The sequence below is a fragment of the Bos taurus genome, chromosome 6, assembly GCF_002263795.3.
Source record: "Bos taurus isolate L1 Dominette 01449 registration number 42190680 breed Hereford chromosome 6, ARS-UCD2.0, whole genome shotgun sequence".
NCBI classification, from domain to species: Eukaryota; Metazoa; Chordata; class Mammalia; order Artiodactyla; family Bovidae; genus Bos; species Bos taurus.
The window spans coordinates 93,622,629-93,643,268 of NC_037333.1; the positions used below are offsets into that span (position 1 = coordinate 93,622,629).

Genomic DNA, 20,640 nt, shown 5'->3' on the forward strand with positions numbered 1-20,640 from the left:
ATGGGTGTACTTGTGGTCTGCTCTTGACTGATAGACCCAGAGTGAAGAGGAGTTAAATAGGGGTGCCATTGGATGGCCAGAAGATATCATTGAAGGGGAGACAGAGGAGAGTGGGAATTTACCGTTATAATTCCTGCAGACAAATCACTTCAGGGGTCTTCATCAACTAGTAAATGGGTTTAGGTTTCTTCCAGACATCCTTAAACTGTGCTGGAAGTTGCTTTTAGTTGAATCTATTATGTTGCATTGATAATTTTGAAACCAGTTCCAATAAGCAGATGTAAGTTCCAGTCACTTACTGATTATAGGTATTTCACATTAGTGTTTGACTATTGAATACCCAAGTCATTGTTACGGTAGGATCAATACTTCAGAATAAAAGGCTATGGGACAAAAGTGGCATGAGTAATATTACTGAATTTGTTTTTCAAATTGCAGTATCAGCATGCAGTGCAGCAGCAACAGATGCTTCAGCAGCAGTTGTTAGTGCATTCGGTGTATCAGCCACAACCTTCTGCATCACAATATCCTGCAATGGTAAGTGTTACATAACTTTCAGAGGTTGCTTTTGGAGTATACACTCCAGTGTTGGGATTCACAGTGTGAATAGTATTTTCTAGAATTTAATAATTCAGAATTAACTCAAGTTAATTAATGAACGTATATTTTATCAAAGCCAGTTATGTATGCTCAAGCAGTTTTACATTGGGTTGAACCTGGATTTGGCAGATCATAATTGACTGATAGTATTTTTCTCTTATCTCATAGTATAAGGAGATGACTGCTCACCCAGGATATCTTGTCATATGTTTCTTTCATTTGACAAATGTCTGTTGAATAAAAAAAAGTAAGGAAGGAAGCCCAAAGGAAAATTACATTTGCTTCAGAGAAATAGTTTGACCTTTTTTTATAGCAACCACCATACCAAGTGACTTTAAACTACTGTATTGTTTTTTTCTTAAACTATTTAAAGGAGAATTTTTGAATCCTGCTAGGTGAGCCTAACTTTCCAGTTTCTTAAAAATTGAGGTATAATTGACATAAGATTATGTTAGTTTCAGGTAGATAATGTAATAATTTGTTGTGTGTCTATATTACAGAATGATCACTACAATAAGTCCAGTTAAACAGCTTCTTAAATAGATTTATTTTACCTTGTTGTAGTGTTCTGCAGAAGCTGCTCCTTCAGATAAAAGTTGATTTTCCAGTTTCTGATTTGTTGCCAGTGTTAAAAGGAAGGAGTGAAGTAAATAGGGGCACTGAAGTAAATAGGTGCACTGCTGATGGTGCTTAGTGCCCTTGGGCGTTGTTTTGTATGATGGCATGTTTTGTTTCAGATGCAGCAGTACCAGCAGGCTTTCTTGCAGCAGCAGATGCTCGCTCAGCATCCGCAGTCTCAACCACAGGCATCACCAGAGTATCTCACCTCCCCTCAAGAGTTCTCCCCAGCCTTAGTGTCCTACTCTTCGTCACTTCCAGCTCAGGTTGGACCCATGATGGACTCCTCTTATAGTGCCAATAGGCAAGTATTTTTCCACTGAATACAAAGGAAATCATTGTGGGAATGGGTGTTATCATGGAGTTGGAGTCATTTCATCAATTCAAGTGGCTCCTGAATTTGGAGCCCATCTTTTTTTCGAGTTCCCCCTTTTCTCTTACTAGTCCTCTCCTCTGGTCCCTGTGCGTCTCTGTCCTCCTTTCCATTTTCATCTGTTAATTCTGCTAACTGCTATCTGCAGATAAGGCTTAGCAACATCCAGCAGCATTTAAGGCTAAGAAAAGGAAAAGGAAAATTATTGTCAAAAGCAAAGCTATTGTGGTGTCTCAGCACAACCAGGGCATAAAATCACTTTATTAAGTAGTGATTTTAGAGTGGTACTGTTTGTTATGGCAGCTGATTTTCACTTTAAGGTTTATTCACTCTGATAATAATAGTTAATATTTATTGAAGGCTTACTTATTTATGTTCTCTTTGCTTTACATGTATTAAATCATTTAATCTTCTCAGTAACCCTATGAGGTAGATACTGCTTCTTCTGTTTCACAGATGAGGAAGTTGAGACCTACAGAGGTCAAGGAACTTGCCCAAGGGTGAACAGCTAGTGACCTTTATGGAGGTGATTCAAATCCCATGTGGTCCCTCTCCCAATGCATGTCCTTATCTACCACCTCCATCATAATAAAATGATTTGCTTTATCAAGTATTTATAAAGTATGAACCAGGACACTTAAAAGTTTTCAGTTATAATTTTTTTTCGTCTTTTAATTTTTACTCTAGGTCAATTGCTGGTAAAGAGGCAGTTGCAAATATGACAAATCAGAAGAACATCAGTAACCCACCTGATATGTCAGGGTGGAATCCTTTTGGAGAGGACAATTTCTCCAAGTTAACAGAAGAGGAACTGTTGGACAGAGAATTTGACCTTCTCAGATCAAGTAAGGGACACTTGAAGGCTTATTTTGCTTCACAGTAAAATAACAGCTCTGTAATTATTCAGCAAGGCCAAAGACTGTTTTGGGATGGTAAAGAGAAAATTCTTTTTGCGCATTTGAGGGCAAAATTCAGGCCATCTTCTTTTACATATACTATCATACTATCTTGTGTGCACTAGAAATCAGTTGCTTGATGGTAGCTATTAAACCTAAGATTACTGATAATATGTTGATTCCTAACACTTAAATACTGTATATCTTTGAATGTTAATTCAGAAACCTCCAAAAAATGGAAAGTTAATGTTCAAATAAAAAGGGAGACATTAGTATCTTGCCTTACTAATCATTTTGCAGCTCTGTTTTCTTGCACACTCATTAGAAGATTTTGTGGGTCTGAGATGCCCTTTGAAAGTGCCTGAAAGAAAACATGGGCTACTACATTATGTTAATGTTTTGTAATGCCCTTTGAATGAGTGGTGACATAAAAGGGCTGCTTTGTTATCCTGGTATGGCAAAAGTGAAATAAATTCTTTTCCATCTTATATCAGATATCTCAATGTTTTTACTTGCAGTCATTGCCTTTTATTAAACTACCTAATACATTTGTCAAACCTCACCGTACATATTTTAGAAATTATTTTTTGGAAAAGAGATATGTGGAGTGTTTTGAGGAGCTTGCGAAACAGTAGTGAAAACTCGCTCCTGAAATTTTAATGATCAGTTCTCTGAGTCTTGGGTGTGTGTGTGCGCATGAGTGCCTGTGCCAAGTGTTTTTCCCCATTTTGCATGTGAAAAGGTCATTAGTTACAGTTCCTAGTTTCTATTTTGTTTTCGATAGCTGGCCTTATGAGAACATTTATTAGGTGAAGTACTTTGTTTCAAATTGATATATATTTTATGTTAAAGTTTATAAATGCCCTGAATTCATGTAAGAATAGTTGTTTGGAATTTAAATTTGTATTTTACTTATTGGTTATATGATTATGAAAAATTAAATTGATTAAATACAGATATAAAAATGAGTTCTGAGCCTTTAATAAAGGTTTGTTAACTTTGGTAAAACCAATTTACATTTTTTCATTAAAAAAATTATTTTTAAACCACAACATTTTTTGTTTGGCATTTTTCCTACAATTTATGTTGAGTTGGCTAAAAAGCAGGGTTTTTAAAAAAGAAAAGTATCTCTTTCCTTTAGAGAGATGGTAGGGAGATATAGGGGGTAACCAATCATTGTAATTTATAGGATTATTTTTAAAGCAAAAGATAAAATTAAAGTATTCATTTTAATGTATTCTAAGCAGGATAGTAATAAAGGTTTGCTAAATCAGTATTTTCTACTCTTTGGGTGAAAACTCCTGTCCACACTGTTTTAAAAACATCAATCAGTTTATGGAATGGGTAAAGTATTCACATTATTCTATACCTCATAAAAATGTTATTCTAAGCTCCCTAGAATTGATGATAACACCACGTGTTAGTTACTTTGCACAGGCAGGAATGGCATACAGGTATATACTTCATAAAAATTGGATTTAGCTTGTAAAACTCTTAACCAGCTAAATATTTGCTTTCAAACTTAAAGGTCTGCTCACATGTGTAATTTGTGTTTGTATTTGTATACATGTGTATGCCAAAGAGAGAGTTCACTGCAGTATTAGTTATGAAAAGATATTAGGTTCCAAATGAAAGTGCAGGAGGAACTTTATCTAAAGGTCAGACTTGGAAACAACTCAGCCATTTGGAAAACCGCCTAGATGGTTCCTGAGCTATTGAACTCATTGTCACAAGGATGATTTACTTAAGTTAGCACATAGCAGCAGAAAGCATGAATTCTGATACCTGGCCGTGCCATTTAACTAGGTGTAACTCTGTAAAGTTACTTAACTGCTGTTCACTTGCTCATTTCTAAACTGGTTATAATGATGCTTATCTCATAGGGTTGTCAAGAAGGTTCAATAGTCTGCACTCCATAAATGCCACTTCCACTTTTTTTACCTTCTGTGTAAGTCTTTGGGGTCTTATTTCTGAGGTTATTTTTTCTATAAAAATCATTTAAAAATTATATCTAAGCTGTCAGGTTTCTCAGCTGGCAATTAAAAAAACAAATGGAAGGGGTTTTGTGGGCAAACATGTCAACAGCAGAAGTGATTTATGACAGCATGGAAAGAGATTGACTACTCCAGGCAAGAATATTGGAGTGTGTTGCCGTTCCCTTCTCCAGGGGATCTTCCCAGCCCAGGGATCTAACCTAGGTCTTCTGCATTGCAGACAGATTTTTTACCAACTGAGCCACCAGGGAAGCTTCTAATAATTGATAGGCACAGTAATGGGCTTCAAAAAAAGTGAAATGTCTTTAATAAAGTTTATGAAGAAATCAGTAATGTATAGAATATAGTTTAGAAAGATTTCCTCCCGCATTTGACTTAATTGTAAAGCTGAGTCATCGTTAGCACTCCTTTCACTCACAAGCAATAAGGTATCTAAGATTTGATCTACTTGATAAGATTTAAATTACACAGATGGATCTCTTCTAGAACCTTGAGTTTCAATACACTAATGGTGTAGTGGAAAATGATTGTTGGTCATTACTGGTTGGTTCCTCTGTCTCTATCAACATTTTCCAAATTGAAGAAATAAATTACCAATGAATATGAAATGCCAAATTTATCTTTTTTATCAGCACAGATATTTATCAACAAATTTTCAAAGTCTTTTTAAAGATTTTTTATATTTGGCTTATGAAAGCTTTCCAGTGAGAAACTGAATACTTTTATGTTTGGACCTTAAAAATACTGGCATTGCCCATATAATGATTGTTCAGAATAAAACATTGCCATTTGAAGTTTTATTTTTAAAATAGTATGTGGTTATTTATTTTAAAAAAAAAGAAAAAAGATGTACTGTCTAGGAAATACTCTACTTGTATTTTGCAGGCAGTAATTCTAAAATTTTGAGATGTTACAATTCTAAGATATTCATAATTGGTAATTTAAAAACCCGTTTTTTAATCATTTTTAAGAAAACAGTGGAATCCACCTGGCCAAGGGAGTTAACATAAAATATGAGTCAAAATCTTCTTGCTTTTGCTTTCAGTATAACAGTATTTATGGTTTGGGATTTTTAACCTGTTCCTATTTAAGACCAAAATATTACATTGAAATTAAGCATTATTAATAAAGCTAGTCTCAATATTTTTTTAAAATTTAAACTTGTATTTTTCATGGTCTTTTGTATCAAAACATTCAGATTCATATGTTAACTTTAGAAATCTAATTGTCATAATCTTTAATACATTAAGCACTAATTAGAATATGGGTGTTTGCTTTGGGAAAATTTAACTTGCCTTTGAATAGTCGTATAGCTCTACACATTAATTACAAGTAGTACTTGATATATTTTCTTGTTTATGGATTTATTGTTTATTTCTGTTTAAAATTGCATCAAAATAACTAAAAGGAAGAGTCGAAAAAACTAAAGTCTGTGGCTCCTTTGCGTATTCTACTGAATGTGCGTTTTTTTTCTCTGACTGAAGCCACAGTATGAAGTAGATATTAGTATCAGTATATAAAGTTAGTTTGTGGTAAAACATTACCTCTCACCATTTTAACCTGATTCAGACCTATTGCTGTTCTTTTAGGGCAGAATAACAGAACTTTTCAGGCATATTAGAATGGTGTCAAAGTATCAGATGATGACTCTACTTTTAAATGTTATTCTTTAACCTTTTGGCTATTCAAGCCATTATCCATCCATATAAGCTGTTGAATTAACTTTTTAGAGTATATTCATTTTTCTGATGATATTATGGAATATAATTTGATTCTAAAATTTTAAAATTGTCTATTTTTGCCATCTGTATCTATTAAAATTCTTGAAAAAATGCTGTCTTCATTCAGCACAAATATTTTGGGAAGGCAGGAAGAGGTAAGTTACAAATCAAGCTTAAGTTTTACTCTAATGAAAAGAAAACAATTCAGAAAAAGAAAACAAAAGTTCTTTGAAAATGGAGCTTAAATACATTTTAGGGGTGACTGTATTTGAAAAGTAACTCTACATACCATTTCATTAGTTTTTATTTATACATAGTTGTGCCCTGGGATTCAGATTATCATGAGAACTTTAGAAATCTAAATGATTAAAAAAAAAAAATCCTTCTTGGAAAAATTTATCCTATTTTGTGGAACAATGAGAACATGATTCACTTGATAGTGAGTTTATTCTGCTTCCTGTTTTGAAATAATTGGATACATGAACTTTGTACAGAACAGTATCTTCATATTTTAAATTGTGGGGACCCCATATATAAAAAAATATTACTCCTACATGGTAGCCTTTATATTTTTTTCATAGTACAAACAGCATTTGTTACTGATTTCCTGAATTAAGGATACAATGACTATTTTGAAAAAGAACATCTAAATTGAATTTTCATTGCTTTCTATTTCTATATTGGATTTGAAAATAACCTCTTGAGTTTTGAAAGTTTTATTTGTACATAAATCAGTTGTCAGGTTTGTTGCCTTAAAATATTAGTGTTTCATTCAAAATTTTAAGTAAAAATTTAAACAACCTGAAGTTTCATGTGTATATTAATAGACTTAGTTTTAGCCATAAAACTGATAATTATATCATAAAGGTGTTCCAAGGGTCAGTTGTCCATAGCAATAATTAAGTATTTTCAAAATACCTTAGACTTTAGGGCCTTGTCTTCTCAAACCTGCACTCTCTGGACCAGCAGTGTCCTGGCATCTGGGAGCCTGTTGAATTGAGAATCTCAAGATCCATTGCAGAACCACCCAGTCTGATCTGCATTTTAACAACTCCCTAGGTGTTTAGAATGCACATTAAATTTGAGAAGCACTGTCCTAAGAGATTGCTGCTTTAACTTGGGGCTTTTTACCTCACTCTGCAGTTAATAGTCTTTTTAGAGAAGTCTAATTCGATCTGGATTTCCCCTCCCCTCCTGCCATCCCTTAGAACTCACATGAAATCAGCATAGTTTACCCATTGTGTGTGTGTGTGCGCATGTGTGCGGACGATTAGTCCTGGCTGACTCTGCAACTCTATGGACTGTAGCCCACCAGGTTCCTCTGTCCATGGAATTTTCCAGGCAAGAATACCAGAGTGGATTGCTGTTTGCTTCTCCAGGGGATCTTCCCGACCCAGGGATCGAATCCATGTCTCCTGCTTCTCCTGCATTGGCAGGCAGATTCTTTACTGTTGAGCCACCTGGCCTGGGAAGAAGCCAGTTTACCCACAGAATTCCTCAAACATGAAAAGAATAGTCCTGGGAATGCTTAAAATATCTGTAAGGGTAGAGTGGATCTGATTATCAGGAATCAGAGGATAAAGAGACATTTTACAGAAATCCAGAAGTTGTCAACTGATAAAGTGCCTGGGTTGTGCAGAGTTTAAGGGCAGGGAAAAATAATCACTACTAGGGAATCAGGATACACTAAATCTTCACACATACCAGACCTGCTTCTACCTTTGAGCCTCTGCTCTGGCACTTTCTCTGCCTGTCTGTTCTTTCCCAGGAATCCACTTCCACCTCCTGGGAATCTTTTCTCACCAGGCACCTGTTGGCATCACTCCATTCACTCTATTTATTACTGCAACCTGTGCCTGCTCCCTTATTTCCTTTTATCGTGCTCTACATATTTCTCTCTCACTTTGTTTTTAAGTCGGTATTCCTCGTGTTTCTTTCTTATTAGTCGTTCTTCCATGCTAGCATGTAACCTCCATGAGGGCAGGAGTCTTCTTTTTGTTTGCTGTTGTATGCCCATGCTCTAGAACAGTGCCTGGCACATACTAGATGCTCAGCTATTTATTGAATGGAAAAAATGAATTCTGTTAAGTCTTTTAATTTAGTAGAGAAATGTCTATATATTTGTATGTATGAGGATGGTTTAACCAAGTAATATGAGAAATGAACAGTAACACAAATTAACATACAGTGAATTATATTTTATTGCTATTGAAAAATATGATTTATCTCTTTTATGAATAAATGACTGTTTTTTTTCTGTGTGTATTTTTAGAGAAAGTTTGCCAAATATGTCTTTGTTTAATAATTGGGGTTTAACTTCAGACCTAATATGTTACAAGTTAAAAGATAACTGTTGTTTAAATAAGTCAACCTAAGTTATTTGTTAGGTTAATTATATTTAGTGAAATCTAGCACTGTGATTATTTTGTTAAACTTGCCTTTGTAGAAACAGATACGTATTTAAACTCAGGACTACCCCCTGATACTTAAACAAATGAACTTTGAATCTCATATTTTTCAAGAAAGCTGTTGCTTTGCTTAATTTTCACTTTTATTTGTACTGTGTGCCACTTTTTTTAAAATTTAAAGATCATTTTGTTTTTATTTTATTTTTTGTTTTGTTCATCTTATTTTTGCAGACAGGCTCGAGGAAAGAGCAGCCTCAGATAAGAATGTAGAGCCACTTTCTGCTCCATATAACCATCCTCCAGAGGATCCTTTTGGTTCTGTTCCTTTCATTTCCCACTCAGGCAAGTTACATATGGAACATCATCACTATCATTAAAAAGAACACACAAGAACAACAGTAGTAACAAAGGCAAAAACCCTTATTATAAAGTCGAAGTCGAAATCAGATGTTAGTTACAGAAAATAGAACAGAAAATTATTTTAGCCTCTAGCTATCCTAGTTTTCCTAATGTTTTTTCCACTGGGTTATTTAATATCTGCCTTTTGCTGACACCTAAAAATGCTGATTTGCGTAGTAGAATATTAACTCTTTCTTTCTACCTTTATCATTGGATACTGTTTTCATGCATGAAACTGTCTCCACTTTTATATACTTGAAATACTTTTAAAGACATTTTTATACTTAGCTTTTGCTTAAAAATCCCATTTTCCTAGTTGATACATGCTCTCTTGTAGCTGCATTTTAAAAGTATTAGTGATTTTCTGTTTGTCACAACTTGTAACAAATTACCTATTCTTTTCTTCTTATTCCTTCTTTGATTTCAATCCAGAATTTAAATATTGTTATTATTCACCATTTAAGAATACTTGTAATAATATTTTCAAAGTGATTGCCTAGTTAACACTGTTGAAAATACAAGGATGGAATAGGATCCCACTTTGGCATAAATGAATTTGTGTGTATGCTTACATTATAGTGGAAAAACTGAGTTTAATCTTAGAGAAAGGAAGTGCAGTAGAAGAAATCACGCTTTACCAGAAGGTAAAGATTTTGTTTAATGTATTCAAGGTAATTGTTGACCATGTTCTTTGGTTCTGTTTTGTTTATTTCTCACTCAGGCAAGTTACATATGTGACTTCATCACAGCCATTTAGAAAAATTCATATAAGAGAGAGCAATAACAAAAGAAAAACGTGAATATAAAACCAAAATAAGATATAGGTGTTCAGGATTTCTGATAATGCACCGAGGCAGTGTTACGGCCTTTCAGATTTGGTTATCCAGAACACAACACAGTAACTAAGAGTGTTTCCTGGAGGGTTTCTTTATCTTATATTGGGGATGATAGTAGATACTTGATGAGATTATTGAAAGGATTAAATGAGAGCATGTTTATAGAAAACACAAAGTTCCTCCGTGTTGGTTGCTGTTGTGGCTGTTGTTATTGGTATGTTATTAAATAGTATTTTTACTACTTACTACTGAATTCCAAAATCTTAGTGTTCAGTAAGTTTTGTAGCTGCTATCCAGCTAGTAGTAGTACAGAGTTCCAATAATAATAAGCTAATTAACTACTGAATGAAATCTTTTCATAAAGTGTAGACCCAGGTTATGAAGCTGCTCCTCCACCAAGGACAGTTTTAACAGTGCCATTTGTATTTTTATTAAAGCATTCACTACCAGTATTCAGTACAGTATACATATATACATATCTGTTAAAAGCATGGTATTTGTTCCTGGTCTTGAAATGCACCCAGCTTTCCTTCTCCCTGAGACATGGTTGTTAGTTTGTATACTAACATGGGATGTGTGACTCTGTGAGTTACAGCTTGGACTATCTCATTTTAATAAACACCCTCAACTTCTGAAACATACAGAGTTTGAACAGTTCTGTCAATGAAATTCTGGATTTCTTGTGTTGCATTTCATTTTTAATTAGGTTTGGTGAACTTCCTTTACTCTCCCTAACCTTAACCTACCTCTTGGATCTTGTTATCTAATATGAAGTTAAATTGAATTTAAGGATGGGAAAGTTCACATGGTATATAGCAAATACTTACTGAAACATAAATTATTACAGATTGTCAGTCCAAATGCTGGATCATTATATAAGCCATGATGAGGTGTATCATTTATACCTTTAGAGTCTAGTGATTCTTTTTTTTTTTAAGTTTTTTCCTTGAAATTGTTGTTGTTGTTCAGTCACTCATTCATGTCTGACTTTGTGACCCCATGGACTGCAGCACGCCAGGCTTTCCTATCCATCATCAGTTCCTGGAGCTTGCTCAAACTCATGTCCATCTGGTCGGTGATGCCATCCAACCATTTCATCCTCTGTCATCCCCTTCTCCTCCTACCTTCAATCTTTTCCCAGCATCAGGGTCTTTTCTAACGAGTCAGATCTTTGCATCAGGTGGCCAAAGTACTGGAGCTTTACCATCAGTCCTTCCAATGGATAGTCAGGATTGATTTCCTTTAGGACTGACTGGTTTGATCTCCTTGCAGTCCAAGGGACTCTCAAGAGTCTGTTTCCAACAGCACAGTTCAAAACCATCAATTCTTCAGCACTCAGCCTTCTTTATGGTCCAACTCTCATATCCATACATGACCACTGGAAAAACCATAGCTTTGACTAGACGGACCTTTATTGGCAAAGTAATGTCTCTGCTTTTTAATATGCTGTCTGTTTGTCATAGCTTTTCTTCCAAGGAGCAAGCGTCTTTTAATTTCATGGCTGATGCTCTTAATTTCTCCACATATGAATATGAGTTATGAAGTTATTCTATAATGAATAAGTATGAACAACTTTTAAGAAATCAAGCACAGTCTTTAATTTTGAGCACTTCCTTGGAATGCTCCCTACCTTCAGGTTCTAATTAGAACTTGTAGATTCTACTGATTCTTGAAGATCAAGGATTTTCTTCTTCTAGAGTGTCAGCAGTGGCTACTATTGTTGTGTGTATACTACTGTATACACACAGTGGAAACTGAGGCTCTGAAGCGGGGGCAAGTGACTTGCCTAAGGTCAGATAGTTTATAATCCAGCTCTGTCTGATGCTAAACTCTGTTCTGTAAAAATAGCAAAATGAAACTGTTGCATGACTTTTTTTTTTTTTTAACCAGTGTTCAGTATATATTCTGTTCTGTGTGAATTGTTCCACTTGTAGATGAGTTTTTGATGTACTGTGGAAAGAAGTGAACTCCATGTCCTAATTCTCCACCATCTTGATTTCCCAAGTGTCAAGTGTCTTGTTCTAAATAAAAACCTACAGTAAGAGGAGTAACATAATAGAAATGTCAGTTCTATGGCATTTTTAATCTGGCTGGCAAATATTACCCACCTCTAGTATGATTCTCTTCTTATACTCAGGCCTTGTTGCTTGGCTCGTGTTCTGAGAAATTGTACAGATTTTGATAAAACCTTCTAATCCAGTAATCCTTGAGTCTGGTGGGATAAATTGCTGAGAAATGATGGCAGGCAGTATGCTTCCAATTCCAAGTCTTACAGCCCCTCCTTTATACCCTAAATGATGAGACAACAGAAGGCATGTAATTACAATAGCAGTTTCAAGCCATTCATCCTCTATAATCCGATAGCAAGGAAAAGAACATCAAAATTTTCTTGAAACTGGAAGCTTCTTATATGATTAAAAAGTACCACCTGCTTTATAAGTAAAAGAACTGTCCTCTCGAAGATGGAAACCTGATTAAAAGAGTGGTAACATGAATGGTAAGATGCAAATATTCCCCTCTCCTCACACTGGTTTGGACGTATTCTAAATATTTTAAGTTTTTAAAATTATTCATATATATATATAGGCAGTTTTATATATAAACTATACATATAAAATATATATATTCGTTTATATATAAAATATATATATTAGTTTATATATAAAACTAAAGACACAGTTTATGTAAAGGTTCATTTATGTGATTTAGGAATACATTTGCAATATTTATTTAAAATAGTGTGGCATTGGGACTTTCCTAGCAGTCCAGTGGGTTAAAACTTCGCACTTCCAATGCAAGGGGTGTGGGTTTGATCCCTGGTTGAGGACCTAAGATCCCACATGTCATGTGGCTCAGTCAAGAAATTAAAAAAAAAAAAAAAAAATATATATATATATATATATATAATGTATATATAGTGTGGCATTAACTAGGAGTTCATTCTTTATATAAATTTTTTGTTTTAAAAATACTAATAAACTGTATGAAAGTCTATGAAAATTGAGAAATTTTAGCTTTTGAGTTTGGAATCCTCTTTTGGACACTGAAAGACCATGATGTCTTTGAAATTTTAATACCTAGAAATATCTTTTTATGAAAATTCAAGCTTGGAATAGATGAATTCATGTTCTTAAATTCATTTGTTTAGGTAAGCTTGTTTTCCAGAATCTTTTAATAGTTTTTACCTTGTTCAGTCATTTTCCAGATCACTAGAATCAGATTAGTATGTGTTTTTCACAACTGTTGGCTTAGATGGTAAAGAATCTGCCTGCAATGTGGGAGACCTGGATTCAATCCCTGGATTAGGAAGATCCCCTGGAGAAGGGAATGGCAACCCACTCCAGTATTCTTGCCTGGAAAATTCCATGGACAGAAGAGCCTGGCAGGCTATGGTCCATGGGGTTGCAAAGAGTCTGATTCAACTGAGCAACTTAACACACTTTCGCAACTGTTTAAATGAATGATAAGTTCCTTGAAGTTAGGAATTAATCATATCTTTGCATGCTGTATAATACCTTGTTGAATGAATTCACTATTGAAGTGTACTTTGGTAATCTAATATAAACTTTCTATCACATACCCTAATATTTGAGTTTTCACTAGATAAGATGGATTTTATAAATGTTTAGCTCTATCAGGTAAGTTCCATTATTGCCTTTATTTCCTCATTCCGTATGTGAGGAAGTTGAGACTTTTTTGGATGTCTGTCTTCCATGGATTTTGTAAAGTTGTATGTGCTTTCATTTGTTGATAAAGCCTTATAGTATTTCTAGAACTTAACCCTATGGTGAGTGAAAGTCGCTCAGTTGTGTCCAACTCCTTGTGAACCCATGGACAATATAGTCCATGGAATTCTCCAGGCCAGAATAGTGGAGTGGGTAACCGTTCTCTTCTCCAGGGGATCTTCCCAACCCAGGGATCAAACCCAGGTCTGCCACATTGCAGGCAGATTCTTTGGCATTTGAGCCACCAGGGAAGCCCGAGAATACTGGAATGGGTAGCCTGTCCCTTCTCCAGGGGATCTTCCTGACCCAGGAATCAAACCAGGGTCTCCTGCATTTCAGGTAGATTCTTTACCAGCAGAACCACCAGGGAAGCCCTGTATGATTAAGATATTTATGATAGTGTTCAACAAACACTGTTTGCTGAAATAGAAGCAATATCATTCTCATTCTGTTAGTTTTTTGTTTCTTTTTTAAAAATGTTCAGGCATAGGTTTGTAAAGGGGGATACAAAAGAAACGTAAGGCAAGCCTGTGGTTATGTTTTGAAAGGGGTCGGTTCTAAGCTGTACTGAATGTTTGCTGGTGATGATATTCTCCTGGTAGTTTATAGGATTTACAGAAGAGAGTTTTAGATTAGTGTCATCGGCCTTAAACTTGGACAGGTCTTTCAGCTTTTCTCTAATTTCAAATTACTTTTGTGTTAAAAGAGATTGGACTTGTCTTTAAAAATCTCTTCTTGTTTTTTTGATTTCAACATATAGTTGAAATTATGAAATAGGATTAAGATCACCAAAAGAAAGAAACAAGAAGAGAAACGAGAAAGCCAGGGAATGAGCATTGGTTGGTAACGTGGCGTATCTTCAAAATGGTAGGAAGTCATGACAGTAAGCTGACATAGAAAGCAAGGGGAACATTTTTGAAGACGTGGTTCATAAGGCTGAAGGGGAAAGATTGTAGCAGAGCTAGCTTACAGAGCATTTTCACCCTAATGTTACTGTGGGAGCTTAAATGGTGGGGAGTTAAGAGAATGTGTGAAAACCCCTCGGCACTTCATTCGCACTCAGGACAGTATTAGTTACTATCTTCTCTGATTGGTTTCTCAGGACCGTTAGCAGTGTGTGGTAGGTACTCCATACTCATGAAATGATGGTGTAAGCCAGCACAATAAGACAGCCCTCTACTGAGCGCCTGCAATGTGCCGGCACTGTTGCAAGCTCTTCACCTGTACTCTCGCTTTAATCTCTGCTGCAGTTCCCTAAGGCGGACACTACTGCTGTCCCTACTTTACAGATGAGGAAACTGAAACAATAAGTCATACCTGACTCCAAATGAGAACTTGAGTCATCAAATGACACTTTGATGAAGGGAGGGAAGTATGCTGTATATTTTGATATGGGCAGTTGCCAAATGGTTAATTTGGTATTTAACTTACTTAGTAAATACTTGTTATTTTATGCATAGTACTAAATAATTGAAGCACGGTTTGTTAGCTTTGAATTACTGTTTTGACATTTCATACAGAGATGCATAATTAAGCCATAAAGCAGTGAGAATTTATGTGTCAGTAGGCGCTGATTCTGTTGATACTTCGGTGACTTCCATGGTTTTTTTTCCCCCAATACATGGACGGAATTTCCCCGAGGAGACAAGTTCATATGCCACATGAGAGTTTAACTTTATAGAGTCACTGCTGCTCTTCATACTTTACCTGTATCTGCCCTGTCTGTCTTAGTCACTCACCCTCTTTTCAGGATTGGGCTCCAGTCAGATTTTAGATGGTTCCAGTAATCAAACCCAACCTCAAAAGATGAGGATTACTCAAAAAGCTGAAATTTTTACAGTTTGTAGTTCCAAGGCACAAAGCGGAGAAAAAAGTACCTTGACTGGAAGCCAGCAAATCTACTATATTTAGTTTAAGCAAAGAAGACTGTGCTACTCAGAGCCCAAAATGAAAATTAGTCAGTATATGACATTTTACAGTGTATTACTGATATCAGTTAATGAAGAAGAATGTAACTGAGATGTGATACTGAACACATTGTAGACATTTGTTTATGCTTTAAATACATGTTCCTGGTGGTTATTAAAAATACTGTAACTCCCCTTCTTCCTACCTGAAAACCAGCCATTTTTACATTAATCATACAAATCTCAGTAAGTAAAGGGATTATTAGGATTTGGGATATATTGAATTATAAAGCAACATATTTAGGCTGTCCTTTTGGGAAATTAACTTAAGCAGTGGAATAATCCTGATTTAAATTTTATAGCAAATCAAATGTGTAATATTTGCTCTAACAACTTGGAAAAAGCAATCTGGCACCAAGAACAAGCAGTAGGAATATCTGAATTTTTTTAATTACAGGAATATGTTTAGGCAAAGAAATGGGTTGAAAAAGTTGATGGCACTCAGCTATAAGTTACATTTTAAAGTACTGTAAATTGTACAGTTGGTAACCAATTTTATAACTTGGTAATTCTTATTTTGAGTCTTTTGTGCCTGTGGAACAGGACTAAAAGTCTTAGAATATATTGAAATGATTTAAAAAAAATTTTATTGGAGTGTATTTGAGTTACAGTGTTGTGTTACTTTCTGCTGCACAGCAAAGTGAATCGTTACACGTGTACATACATCTACTGTTTTTTAGATTTTCCCATAAAGACCATTACAGAGTATTGAGTAGAGTTCCCTGTGCTATACAGTAAGATTTTATTAGTTATTTATTTTATATATAGTAGTGTGAATATGTCGATCCCAATCTCTCATTTATCTCTCCCTCCTTTAATTTCCATTTCTTTCTCAGTTTTTTTTTATCGTTTTGCATCAAAGAGAGGACAATTAAGTAGATGGCTGTTGTTACAGAGAGTAAAACCTTACCTGGGATGGTTGAAACTTGAAGCTTTGGAATTTACCTTTTCCCTAGCAAGGGGTGGTGCAGAGCAGTGACCACTTGTGTTTAACTTTGGGCTTCATGATGCTTAGTATTTGCGTTGCTCTTAGGATGCTGGCAGAGAGGCCTGTTGCTGCTCTTGTCTCCACACTAGGTTATGAAGGAATGGAAGGATGAAGAAGCAGAGAAACATTTCAGCAGGGTCAGGGTGGGTTATGATCATATGGGAGGAAAAAGGAATTTGGAAAATATTTTTGATCGCTTGTTTTAGTTTTGTGAAGAGGTGACGATAAAAGAAATAAAACCAGTCTGTCTACACCAACCAGAAATTTCCCCAGTTGCCCATACTTTGCAGAAATGTAACCTGAAGCCATAAAGCTAGTATAGATCATTGCATGTGTCTTTTCATGTTCTTTTTGAAAGCATTCCTTTCAATTTCCTATATTGTGCTCTTAACTATAGCTATTTAAAAACCAGAGATAATGTTTCCAGGATCCGAAATGTACCCTTGTGGTGTGTGAATATACATTTGTTTGCCTGGTGATTTGTTTGGACCAGAGTCACTCTTGAATTATCCATAGAATTGCACCCTCTTGTATCTTCTCCCTGTTCTTCCTCTCATTTAGGTCTGTCTTCAACCATTGAGTCCAGAGAAGTAGGTGGGAAGTTGGAGTATGATGTGTGAGATTATTGAGTTTGGCCTTGTCCTGGAGATGGCAGTTAAACACTTTAGTGCTTTTGTGTCAGGCACTATTTTAAGTCCTTACTTTACAGTAGTCCTATACACAGAGCCTGTTATTACTGTATTATTCTCTTGTAATATGATAATATGTGTTCCCTCGGGAACAGACCAGAGGATTTAGCTGTGGTCTTAGTAGTTAACAGTTAACCTGGTAACTAGGTTAACTTTATTAGCTGTGTATTAAACATGCATAAGGAAGGAATAACAGTAAATCACTAAATTGAAATTATTAGTAAAAACATGCTTCCCACCCCCGCTTCCCTGGTGGGTCAGAGGTTAAAGTGTCTGCCTGCAATGTGGGAGACTTGGGTTCAATCCCTGGGTTGGGAAGATCCCCTGGAGAAGGAAACGGCAACACACTCCAGTATTCTTGCCTGGAGAATCCCATGGACGGAGGAGCCTGGTTCGGACATGACTGAGCTACTTCACTTTCACTTCACTTTCATAGTTCTATTTAAAATCCAGAATAACTAGAAACAACCTAGAGGTTCATTCTATAGGTTTATAGTTAAATGTTATACAATATTTTATTACATCTCTATCAGAATTACTAATGGACTATATCGAAACCTGTAAAGATGCTTTAAAAATGGTAAGTGGAAATCCCCACAAATTTATATCTATACTGATAGTTTAAAAAGTAGATCTGTATAGCGCTTTACAACAAAGAAATCCACAGTCTGTATTAATACAACTTTGCTGCTGCTGCTAAGTCACTTCAGTCGTGTCCGACTCTGTGTGACCCCATAGACGGCAGCCCACCAGGCTCCCCCGTCCCTGGGATTCTCCAGGCAAGAACACTGGAGTGGGTTGCCATTTCCTTCTCCAATGCATAAAAGTGAAAAGTCAAAGTGAAGTCGCTCAGTCGTGTCAGACTCTCACCGACCCCATGGACTGCAGCCTACCAGGTTCCTCCGCCCATGGGGTTTTCCAGGCAAGAGTACTGGAGTGGGGTGCCATTGAGAAGCTGACAAAAGGCAGAGTAGGAAGTAGGTGACAAATGTGTTTTGGAAAGCAGTGTTGACAATTTGGGTAAAGGAAACAATTTAGAAGACTAGAGTTAATGTAAGAGTACCCAAAGAAGGTCAGTGGGAGGACCTCTGTCCTGTGTTAAATGTTCCAGAAGACTTCTAGGAACAGAACTCTGTGCCCTAGAAATGGAAAATTTTCCAGGGGAATTAACAGAGCAGCATTTTCCCTGAGTGCTTTGTGCAGAATTGTATATAAAGGTTAATAGGTGTTAACGTGTAAACAAAAGTGTTCGTAGTGAAGGAAGTTGGGGAAACTAGGTTTCATTAAGTCACATTCTTTTGTGTACGACACGTCCGCACCTTTGGTTTGATGAGCACTTTGCAGATGAGTGGTGGTGGGGGGTTACATTATAAATGTACACTCAGTTGCTTGAGACCACAGAACTGTTAGGTTCTTATGGGAATAGCATTCTGCAGAAGACACTTTAGGGAAGATATTGGACTGTCCCTGGAGGTGTCCACGAGCAGGAATGAGGGGTGCGTGTTGTGGCTCTGGTGGGCAAGTCGCCTGAGGAGTAATATGTTAGCATGTCTCTTAGAGGGACTATCTCACTAAAGATAGTGAGGGATGGTTGCAAGTCTTTGCCATTACGTTTTTGCTTTGAGATAAAAATTCATGGAAATAAATGCTCTGGCTAATCTAAAAGCAAGCTTTCTTTTTAATATCAGAAGTCTGCTATATGGAGAAGTCAAGTGAGAATCCTCATTTGACTCGATTTTAATCTGTTAGGATTTAAGATAAGCTTATTATGAATATGTAAAGATACAGCATATAGCTCTTGGCTGGTTTCAGGGAACTGGCAGATGAATAATGCATGAAGATTATATTTGTGTTTAAGTATAACTGATGGAAATCTCCGCATCTTCTCTCCCCCTCACTGCTCAGCCCCACTAGGCTTCCTCCCCACTCCCCACTTCAAGGCTGTCAACAACCTTTGTGAGCTGACTAGAGCCAGCGGCCATTTCCATCCTCAGTTTGTTGGGCCTCTTTGCATCACCCAGCCCTGTTGTCAGTTCCCTCCCCTGGGAACACTCTCCTCTCTCCAGCTTAGGCGACATGGCACTCAGCTGGCTGTGGTCCTCCTCTCTGGCACTTTCCTGTTTGCATTGCAGGTTCCTCTGTTGACTTCTGAAAGTTTTATACCTGAGTGATGGATCCCTTTTCTTCTTGTACTCTCTTCATCAGCAATTTCCTTCAGACTTGTGCCTTTCTCTGTACAGTGATGACTCCCGAGTCTGTTTTCTCCAGCCAGAAACTAATCATGGTGCTCAAGCCACAGATACTTTGCTCACACTCAGGTGTCTCACAGATACTTCAAACTTTGTGTCCAGACCAAATTCTCCTCTACTTCCCAGTGTATTCTTGACTCTTTTCTGTATTAAAGGCATTGCCATCCATCCAGAGTTTTCCGCCCGTCTCTGATTCTGCCACTTGTGTTTTCCCTGCCACCATAACTTCTAACTTGGTGTTAGTTGCTCAGTTGCATCTGACTCTTTGTGACATCATGGACTGTAGCCCGCCAGGCTCCTCTGTCCATGGAATTCCCTAGGCAAGAATACCGGAGTGTGTTGCCATTTCCTTCTCCAGAGGATCTTCCTGACCAAGGGATTGAACCTGGGTCTCCTGCATTTCAGGCAGATTCTTTACTGTCTGAGCCATCAGGGAAACCCAACTTCTAACTTAAATGACAGTTTCCTCTCCTTGATTGGTACTTTTGCAGCCACCCGCTTCAGTCTTTTTTCTATATGGTATTCACTTAATCTTTTTGAGATCTAAATCTGATCATTGCACTTTAAATAATTCATGACAGTTCCCTACTACACACTGAATTTAGAACAAAACCCAGATTTCTTATCATGGCCTTAGAGGGACCCTCATGATCTGGTCCTTTCCCCTTTCTTTCCCTCCTCATCTTGAGTAGTATCGCCTTTGTTCACTGTGCCCTGAGCACACTGGTCTATTTTCAGTCCTTCAAACATGCCAGCCACCGTCTTTCTTGACTTGGTCTTCACACATGCCGTAGCTGTTACTTGGAGCACCTCTTTGCCTGCACTTTGTGTGGCCGGCTTCTCACATAACTGTCTTAACTGTCATCTTCTTAGGGAGGCCTTGGGCAACTGTCCAGACTAGCTTCATGCACCCTTGCCCCCTGCCCCATGACTTAACACCTCTGCTCTATTATTTCAGAGTGCTAGTCACAGTTTAGGTTTCTTTATACTCTCTGAAATTCTTGAAGGCAGGGACCAAGTTTATTTTATTCACCAGTGTTATGCTCAGTATATATCATATAGTAAAGGGCTTCCCTGGTGGCTCAGTGGTTAAGAATCCCCCTGCCAATGCAGGAGACATGGGTTTGATCCCTGGGTCAGGAAAATCCCCTGGAGAAGGAAATGGGAGCCCACTTCA

At 36.7% G+C, this 20,640-nt stretch overlaps 1 protein-coding gene across 3 annotated transcripts in view; it reads left to right on the forward strand.

Annotated features, from left to right (window-relative positions):
- The window catches only part of BMP2K (BMP2 inducible kinase), a 118,284-nt gene that overhangs the window by 88,164 nt on the left and 9,480 nt on the right, over positions 1-20,640 (forward strand). For 2 of the 3 annotated variants that reach the window (NM_001304265.2, XM_024993098.2), the window contains 4 exons: positions 439-537; positions 1,338-1,522; positions 2,279-2,436; positions 8,842-8,952. In NM_001304265.2, the coding sequence (NP_001291194.2) occupies positions 439-537; positions 1,338-1,522; positions 2,279-2,436; positions 8,842-8,952 (553 nt within the window). The remainder of the gene's footprint in view (positions 1-438; positions 538-1,337; positions 1,523-2,278; positions 2,437-8,841; positions 8,953-20,640) is intronic. The other variant, XM_024993099.2, reaches the window with a different exon arrangement.